The sequence below is a fragment of the Megalobrama amblycephala genome, linkage group LG16, assembly GCF_018812025.1.
Source record: "Megalobrama amblycephala isolate DHTTF-2021 linkage group LG16, ASM1881202v1, whole genome shotgun sequence".
NCBI classification, from domain to species: Eukaryota; Metazoa; Chordata; class Actinopteri; order Cypriniformes; family Xenocyprididae; genus Megalobrama; species Megalobrama amblycephala.
The window spans coordinates 39,679,832-39,689,433 of NC_063059.1; the positions used below are offsets into that span (position 1 = coordinate 39,679,832).

General features: G+C 36.0%; 3 protein-coding genes across 3 annotated transcripts in view; all 3 read left to right on the plus strand.

The window, feature by feature from the left end:
• The window catches only part of LOC125248609 (gastrula zinc finger protein XlCGF52.1-like), a 244,508-nt gene that overhangs the window by 117,977 nt on the left and 116,929 nt on the right, over positions 1-9,602 (plus strand). The gene's annotated exons all lie outside the window — the stretch shown is intronic.
• On the plus strand, positions 818-5,174 carry LOC125248662 (zinc finger protein 501-like). The gene is made up of 3 exons (XM_048160763.1): positions 818-2,086; positions 3,201-3,397; positions 3,697-5,174. The coding sequence occupies exons 2-3, from the start codon at positions 3,313-3,315 to the stop codon at positions 4,632-4,634; spliced, it is 1,023 nt and encodes a 340-aa protein (XP_048016720.1). The 5' UTR covers positions 818-2,086; positions 3,201-3,312; the 3' UTR covers positions 4,635-5,174.
• On the plus strand, positions 5,312-9,451 carry LOC125248658 (zinc finger protein 501-like). The gene is made up of 3 exons (XM_048160759.1): positions 5,312-5,655; positions 6,916-7,114; positions 7,398-9,451. Exons 2-3 carry the CDS (start codon positions 7,030-7,032, stop codon positions 8,405-8,407), a joined length of 1,095 nt encoding a protein of 364 aa, XP_048016716.1. The 5' UTR covers positions 5,312-5,655; positions 6,916-7,029; the 3' UTR covers positions 8,408-9,451.

Below are 9,602 nucleotides of genomic sequence, written 5' to 3' on the forward strand. Positions count from 1 at the left end.
ATCAATACTTTCTTTAAGAACATTAGTTAAAAAGGGAGAAAGTTCATCAGCAAATAATTTGTACAGCTCGTTGTAAGCCCATCACATCCTGGGGATTTATTGTTTTTCAAGCTCTTAATTGCGCTTAGTACTTCCTCATGAGTAACAATGTCATCACAACACATTCTATCATTTTCAGAGATAACTTTAACATTAACTGAATCCAGAAACAAAGTTGTTTTCTGCTTTGAACATTTTAAAGTAATAAAGATTTTTATAAAAATTGGCACTAAAATTAGCTATAACCTTTGGATCTTTTACAATTTTGCCATCAATGCATAACTGCTTAATTGTTGAGAGGGTAAAATTACATTTTTCAAGATTAAAGAAATATGCAGAATTAAGTTCTCCTTCTTCAAGCCATCTTTCCCTGGATCTTATATAAGCACCCCTAGCCTTCGATAAGTATAAGTCATCTAATTTAGTTTGTAAATCTGCAATTTTAGATTTTTCCTCCAAAGACATACAACTAAAACTACAGGTTTGAGATAACTTCATGATCAGGCTGTCCTCAAGAACCCTTCTCTTTTTTGCTAAGACTGCTCCAACTTTCCTTAAATAAACTCCAATCTCAAATTTTAGAAGCTCCCAATTGATACAAAAATAATTTTGAATTGTGGCTACTTTCCAATAGTGAGCAATTAATTCTTTAATTTTATCCTTTACATCTGGTAATTCTAAGAGTGAACTGTAAAGTTTCCACAAAGAGGCTTTGCTATGGCCTGGTGCATAATCTGCCATTAAAGGGGTATTAATAAAGATAGTTTTGTGGTCAGTCAAAGGAGTACATTGAATGCCAACATGTAGATCAAATTTGGACATATATTTTGATATGAGCCAATAATCAATTCGAGATTGTCTTGACCTATTTTTGTTGGCCCAGGTAAATTCTAAATTGTTAGGTTATCTTTTTCTCAAAATGTCCACCAAACAAAGAGGCTTTTCAGCAGCTCAGTTAAACATGATGATCCTGTTGTTTCCCTTCCCCGGTTTCACAGACAAGACTTTAAATGCACAATGTTAAATTTTTAGATTAAAATATCCAAAAAAACTCTAGAACAATGGTATGTATTTTGTTTCCAAGAATGTTTAAATCCAAGAAAATAAGCAATTTTAACCAGGACGTGGACGCCTATCAATGACATCATACCCGCGTTACCCTCAGTTTCTGATTTTATTTTGTAGAAATTATAGAAATACCAAAAATTAATAGATTATCCCCCGGTTATCCGACCGCATTCGACACATGCGCAGTAGTTTTTTTCTATGCTCTACCAGACATCGGAGGGCAGCACTAGTCATGCCATCAAAGGGACATTCACTGATCATGATCGGAGAAGAATAGTACTACATCCTTTCCCATATTTTTACTTATCTCTCTCCATGAATTTGCCCATGTTCTTTCAAACATGAATTGTACAAATGTGGGTACTTTCTAATCTCTTCGCAGACGCTGGTCAAGTTCGCCGTCCATTGTCGTGTTTTTTCTGTTTTTTCAAGCGTGTTGTTTTTAAACCGGTCTTTTCACACTCTTCTTCGACGGCTGAACACTGTGCTCAATACTGTGCGTATTGCCACCTCGTGAACTCTTCTATACTGCTTGCGCATGCGCTGTTGCACGTGGACTGTCCGCGCGGTCTCGAAATTTGGGCTGCACGCGGCCAGGGTGTCGAAAATTACGTCATGCGGACGGTGCACGAACGCGGACGGCCGAAGTATACCCGAGGCTTAATGGTGCGTTCACACCAGACGCGAATGAAGCGTTATTTACGTTAAGTCAATGCAAAGACGCAAACAGACATCCTGAGGCGCGATTCGCGCAAATGAGGTGGCGCGAATGACGCGGCGCAGATTGAGCGTTTCGGGCGAATCATGCAAGTTGAAAAATCTGAACTTTGGCGAAAATTTGCGCTGCCAATCAGGAGCTTGCTCTGGTAGTGACCGAGGCGATCATTGTCGCTGTAAGATACATCTTCATACTTTTATAGAAACAGGAATAAAAATGATCTTGCTTGGAAGAAAGTGAGTAAGGAGGTCGGACAATCTGGTAAGTTTCTATGGGGTTTTTCAGTTTATTAATAAAATAAAGCCCCTGGTAAACATAACTTGATGATACTTTTACATTTTGTTCTTGCACACACTCCACACCCCAAAATGTCTTATCTAGAATTAGAATATGTTAGAAGACAAATTTATGCTTTTATTATCCTTATCCTCTCATAATTCTGTATCCGCCCATGGTAATAAAAACATCCGCGATGGATTAACCTGTGGAAAAACTCCCCTAGCCCTACGCGTTTCGTACCTGCTCGTTATGTGTGCATCAGAACTGTTTATAAAATGTTTTAGATGGTTGTAAGAATCTGAAGGATCAGCCCGCAATTCTGTAGACATTTCAAAATAATAGTCCCGGTGTATTCCGGGCTTGTTTATAATTAAAAGTCACACGTTTTTGTTTTTTTTTCTTCTGGGCAATATTGGTATTTTGGTTACACAATAAATAGTATATAATTTGATTCATAGTAAATTATTGTAGTCTCCCCTACAGGAAGAAAAGATTAAGAACAATATTTGACAAATATTATTCATTATATAAATTTTACTAGTAAAATCTGTGTGTAAAATTCACTGAGAGAGACACTATATGACAGAAAGGAGAACATGGGAAAAGGAGAACCATTTAAATGCTGTAATTTTGCATAATTTACAATGCATAATTATGCATAATATTAGTATGTAATTAAATGTAAAAGTATACTATGTAATTAAAATTAATTTCAATAAATAAAAATACTGCTAAAAATCACACATTATTTGTTTGTCACAAGTAGTAGACCATTTTTGTTCCGTGGGTAATAGGAGGATTTTACACCTGGCTACCACCCCTACTAAACGCTGTGACCAGAAACTCATGAGTTGTAGTGAGCAGAATGTGAAAGTAGTTGTGCATTTTCACTATGGGTGTGGGAAATTTACGTTGTCGAATAAAATGTCAAAGTATAGTCCATAAATCGAAAATACCGCTTTATAAAACCTCTTATACCTAAAATCTCAAAGGAACCAGCTGTGAATTGGACTTCAGAGTTCTGATGTCATACCTGCACCACTCATAATTAAAGTAATTTAGTATGAATTCTGTAACTTCTCTTTGAATTTGACAGATCTGGTGTGTCCCACAACAATTCACCAATAAATACTGGGAATATTCACATCATCCTATAAGAGAAGGACAAACTCCAGGTGTAGCAGCTGAAATCTGTGTGACTGTTAAAGATGGAGTTTATTAAAGAGGAGATTGAAGACATGAGTGATCCAGAACCATCCAGAATAAAACATGAAGATACTGAAGAACAAATAGGTTGGTGTCCATTCTTGAGTCAATAATTCTTTGAAAAAATAAGCTGTATATAAATGATAGAGAAATGCATGTAAATGCTCATAACCTTGTATATAACATTACATGCAGATAACATTGTATAAATCATAATATGTCTGTTTTAATAAATTTAACAAGTGAATAACAAAACTGATCGTTGCACATCAAAGATCATTGACAGTCAGACAGATACCTGATGTCCTGTTTTCTACTAAATGTTCTTTTGAATTTTCATATTTATCCTCCTTGAACTGATTCTACACTTTTAATGTTTATTTTAGACCACGTTCATTCAGATGAGAAGCCGTATGTGTGTTCTCTCTGTGGAATGAGTTTTTCTTGGCTGGTGAATTTTAAACAGCACCAGAAAACACATAATGAAGTGAGAGATCATGTGTGCTTTGAATGTGGAAAGAGCTTTACTGCATCTACTCAACTGAAACGGCATCAAAGAATTCATACTGGAGAAAGACCTTACAAGTGCTCATATTGTAACAAGAGTTTCACTCAGTCTGCACACTTGAAATCACATCAGCAACTTCACACTGGAGAGAAGCCGCACCACTGTACTCATTGTGAGAAGAGTTTCAGAGATTCAGCAAGTTTAAAATATCATCTGCAGGTTCACACTGGAGAAAACCTTTTTAACTGTGATCAGTGTGGTAAAGATTTTATTTCATCATCAAATCTAAAACAACACTTGAAAGTTCATACTGGAGAGAAGCCGTACTACTGTACTCAGTGTGAGAAGAGTTTCAGATATTCAGCAGGTTTAAAATATCATCTGCTCTTTCACTCTGGAGAAAAACCATTTAACTGTGATCAGTGTGGTAAAGAATTTGTTTCATCATCAAATCTAAAACAACACCTGAAAGTTCATTCAGGTGAGAAGCCTTATGTGTGTTCTCTCTGTGGAAAGAGTTTTTCATGGCTGAACAGTTTTAAACTGCACCAGAAAACACATGATGAAGTGAGAGATCATGTATGCTTTGACTGTGGGAAGAGCTTTACTGCAGCTTACAATCTAAAACAGCATCAAAGAATTCATACTGGAGAAAAACCTTACAAGTGCTCATATTGTGACAAGAGTTTCACTCGGATGGGATCACTAAAATCACATGAGCGAGTTCATACTGGAGAGAAGCCGTACCACTGTACTCGGTGTGAGAAGACTTTTAGAAATTTATACAGCCTTCACTTTCATATGAAAAAATGTTAGAAGTGAGCAACATTAGTTTTCATGTAAAATATATTCAAGTAAATTCTCTGAGATCAAATGTTTATACTGAAAGCACGGTATTATTTAATTTTGTGAATTTGGTGAAAAGCTCTGAAAACGTTTCAGCAGTCAACATGTCTTATACTGTAAATTGTACTTTTTTCTGTCAGTATTGATTGTGTGCTTAGTAGGTCTTATTTGAAGAAGATATATTAAATTAATATACTTTATATACTAAGTATACTATATTGTGGTCTGATTGTACATACAATTATGAGAAATAAAACAAACATATTGTCTTGATCTATTTAATGAACAAAGAGTTGTTTAGTTTTAATTGTTTTAGTTTGTTTAATCACAATTGTTCCCCCTATACAGAATGAACTTTCTGAATGCTTATATTTATATCTTCTAAATGCAAATTTTGGCATTGGAGCACACTAGCTTATTGATAACAAAGGCTAACATATTCATACTAAAAGCCAAAAAACTTAAATTTTGTCTTTTAATGGGGACTTCAAGGGATAGTTTCACTCTGTCAATCATTTACTCCCCCTCAAGTTCTTCAAACATGTATGAATTTCTTTCTTCTGTTAAACACAAAAGAAAATATTTTGAAGGATGTTGGAAACCAGTTGATGGACCCCTTTGTCTTCCAGTATAAAAAATACTATGGAAGTCAATTGGGGTCCATCATCTGTTTGGCTTAAGACATTCTTTAAAATATCTTTTTTTGTGTTCAACAGAATAACGAAATTTATATAGGTTTGAAACAACTTGAGGGTGAGTAAGTGATGACAGAATTTTAATTTTTGGTTGAACTATCCCTTTAAGAATATGCGTCACCTTTAAGAAATATGAGACCGCGCGCACTGAGGATGCGCAGAAGAGAGAAGCGCGAGAGACGAGGCGACTGCAGAAGCTTTCTCCAGTTGAAGCTGAAAGCGACTCTGTTAACGATCGAGAATAAGGAATAAATGTGGAATATTTACTCTGGATGCTGTATATTTCCAGTCTGCAGGTGTGAGATGTTCTCAGATTACAGTTTAACATTAACCAGCCTCTACGTGTTAAAGTACTAACGTAACGAAATGTGTTCTGGTTTATTATTACAGTGAAATAATATGTTGGTAGAGAGTTTTTGTTTGTTTGTTTGTTTTTTTACGTTTTTTTTAACTTGTCTGTTAAAATGTGTTTAATGTTCCACTTTACAGAAGATCTCAGATATCTTTTTTTTATATATTCGTCTATATTCATTATTCAGAAATGGAGACCAGCACTTCAGGCTGCAGATACACAAACTGTAAACATAGCAGCGCATGCTATTGTTTTGAATGTAATTTATGCTGATGTCTTTCTATATTCCACTCGGCTCACGTTAATATTAAACATCCACCCTGGAACACTCAGGTACATGACGTAAAATTAAAATGACCTTACTTGAAAACTTAGTTGGCTGTTGCTTAAAAACGGTCTGATGTTACCCGACGGCTGATCGTCGGCATGGTGTGTCACGGTCCTAATCCGGATTTAATCTCAGACTTTGAACAAGAATTAAACAAATGTGTTAAATGCAACTAATATGTAACTGAATCCAAATTCTCCATATTTAAATCAGATATAGACATGTTCAAGTAATGGACTGCTTTGAGCTTCATGATGCACTTCCATTTTAAAGTAGTACAACTCATTTACAACTCAGTTATGTATATTTTCAGTGCTGTAGTAACCTAGATGACTAAATCTTGCTGTCTGGTTGCAAGAACTGGGAAAATTAGGAAAAAAGTTATCCCTGGATGGAGCTCTGGACAGAGTTAGATCAGGAAGATTTGCCTGTAAAAGTACTGTTTAAATGCACCGCTACCTGACAAATATAAATATTTTCACAGTTATCCTTCCCGCATGTGGAAGATCAGTTTAGATCCACTCTGACGGAAAACAAAGTCTGCAAGGTACTGTTTAAACAAACATATTCTGACTGAAACTCCCTGACTCTTCCATCCAGACAGGGGTATTGATTTGGAAAGAAAATGTATTTATAGCAACATTTCAGCAGGTTCAAGATAATTCATGTTAGTGCAGAGAACATTATTCATTATTTTAATCAATTGACAGCGATAAAAGATAGCAATAATCTGCATTGGCATGTATGTGGTTGTTCTGAACACTGTCACCAGAAACTCCTCAGTTTTACTAAGCAAAACGCGGAAGTAGTTGTCGTTTTCACTATGGGTGTGTGTAATTCAGTATAAATTCAGTAATTTCTCTTTGAATTTGTCAGATCTGGTGTCTCTCGTACAACAATTCAGCAATAAATACTGGGAATATTCACATCATCCAACAAGAGAAGGACAAACTCCAGGTGTAGCAGCTGAAATCTGTGTGACTGTTAAAGATGGAGTTTATTAAAGAAGAGATTGAAGACATGAGTGATCCAGAACCATCCAGAATAAAACATGAAGATACTGAGGAACAAATAGGTTGGTGTCCATTCTTGAGTCAGCTCTGTAAATGATAAATGATAGAGAAATGCATGATAACCTTGTATATAACATTATATGCAGATAACATTGTATAAATTATCATAATATAGCCATTTTAATCATGTTAACAAGTGAATGACAGAACTGACCTTTGCACATCAAAGAGCTTTGATACTCAGACAGACAGACACCTGATGTGTTGTTTTCTGTAAATGTTCTTTTGAATTTTCATATTTATCCTCCTTGAACTGATTCTACACTCTTAATATGTTTATTTTAGACCAGATGGAAGTGAAGGAGCAAAGACACAAACTAAATGATGTACAGAAACACTGTGACTTCAAAACTCAAGGGAAAAAAGGCAAAAAGCTGCACACCTGCTCACAGTGTGGAAAGAGTTTTCCATATACATCTGGACCCAGAATTCATCTGTGCGTTCACTCTGGAGAACAACTATTTTACTGTAATCAGTGTGATAAAGATTTTAATTTGTCATCATATCTAAAACGACACCTGAAAGTTCATTCAGATGAGAGGCCTTATGTGTGTTCTCTCTGTGGAATGAGTTTTTCTTGGCTGGACAGTTTTAAACAGCACCAGAAAACACATGATGAAGTGAGAGATCATGTATGTTTTGAATGTGGGAAGAGCTTTACTAGAGCTGACTGTCTGAAACGGCACCAAAGAATTCATACTGGAGAAAAACCTTTTAAGTGCTCATATTGCGACAAGAGTTTCGCTCAGTCTGGAAACCTGAAATTACATGAGCGAGTTCATACTGGAGAGAAGCCGTACCACTGTACTCAGTGTGGAAGGAGTTTCAGCGATTCAAAAGGTTTAGAAATTCATCTGCGTGTTCACTCTGGAGAAAAACCATTTAACTGTGATCAGTGTGGTACAAAGTTTATTTCCTCATCAAATCTAAAACAACATCTGAAAATTCATTCTGGTGAGCGGCCTTATGTGTGTTCTGTCTGTGGAAAGAGTTTTTCAAGGATGAACAGTTTTAAACTGCACCAGAAAACACATGATGGAGTGAAAGATCATGCGTGTTTTGACTGTGGGAAGAGCTTTACTACAGCTGACAATCTGAAACAGCATCAAAGAATTCATACTGGAGAAAGACCTTACAAGTGCTCATATTGTGACAAAACATTCACTCGGTCAGGATCTCTAAATGTACATGAGCGAGTTCATACCGGAGAGAAGCCGTACAATTGTATGCAGTGTGAGAAGAGTTTTAGACATTCATCAAACTTTCTCACTCATATGAAAAAATGTTGCAAGTGAGCAACATTTTTTTTTTCATATCAAATACATTCAAGTAAATTCTCTAAAATATTCAAGACAAAGGCGTAGCTCGATGACGCTTAGATTGAGCGTGGATTTATGGAAGATGTTATCTTCACCTCACAGCCTGTGGAAAAGAATCAGGACGGGACTCGGGCAGAAATCATGTTGATGATGATGCATGGATAAGATTATTAACGTTACTGTAGTTTGAAGCATAGCTGGGCCGAGTGCTGTGCAAGCAGAAACGAGGCCACTGTAGTGATTGCTAATGAGAGACAAGCGTGACACATGGCTCGATAGCAGCCGAACTTTTATTATGCACGCAGTCGCCGCTTCCACTTCTTCCCGTCAATCATATGTGGGGTAAAGCAGCACTGTTTTATCATATTAGATACATTTGTGTGTTGAAAATTATGTTATAACATTACTCTGTGTGTTTGCTCTGTGAAATTGGACAAGGTGAAACATGATACTTGTGGTAAATCAAGAAAACGAGATTTAAACAAGACACCGTGTTGGAATGTTCCTTAGTTCACCCATTCTGGTGTAAAATTCTTGGAGTAATGGAAGAGTGGATGGGATCTAATTTACCTGTGGAACCACGCTAGGATGATTTTACGCAATTGGAAATGCCCCAAGACCCCAGACTTGAAAGATTGGATTGATGGGATGATTGAAATTGCTTCATATGAGAACATGTTAGGGAGACGGCATAGTGAGGAAGAAATGAAAAAACATGGGATCATTTTTGGCAACATAGAAAAATGGAATTTTAATAAGTAGGACTGATTTAACAATGGTTTAATTTCCATGTGCTTTTGTTAGGATTGTATTCCACTGATGGTGACTAGTGTCTGAATGTGTTATTGCAAAGATGATTATTGAATGCTGTGGTGATGTACTTTGAAGTTTTGACTGTTGAACAATAAAAAAAAAAGTTTAATTATAAAAAAAGACTTACTGTGTTGAGTTATATAACATGAATAGTTTTCTGTCGATGAATGTATGCAAACAGTTGTTCCTTTGTCTAATAAAACAATTTATTAAACCATCTTTGGTGTTTCCATGGTTTATACAAAATAAAACTGGAAATCAAGGGTAACGCAGGTATGATGTCATTGATAGGCCACACACAGACACGCTCCATGTCCTATGTAAAAATAACTTATTTATCTGGATTTAAACATTCTTG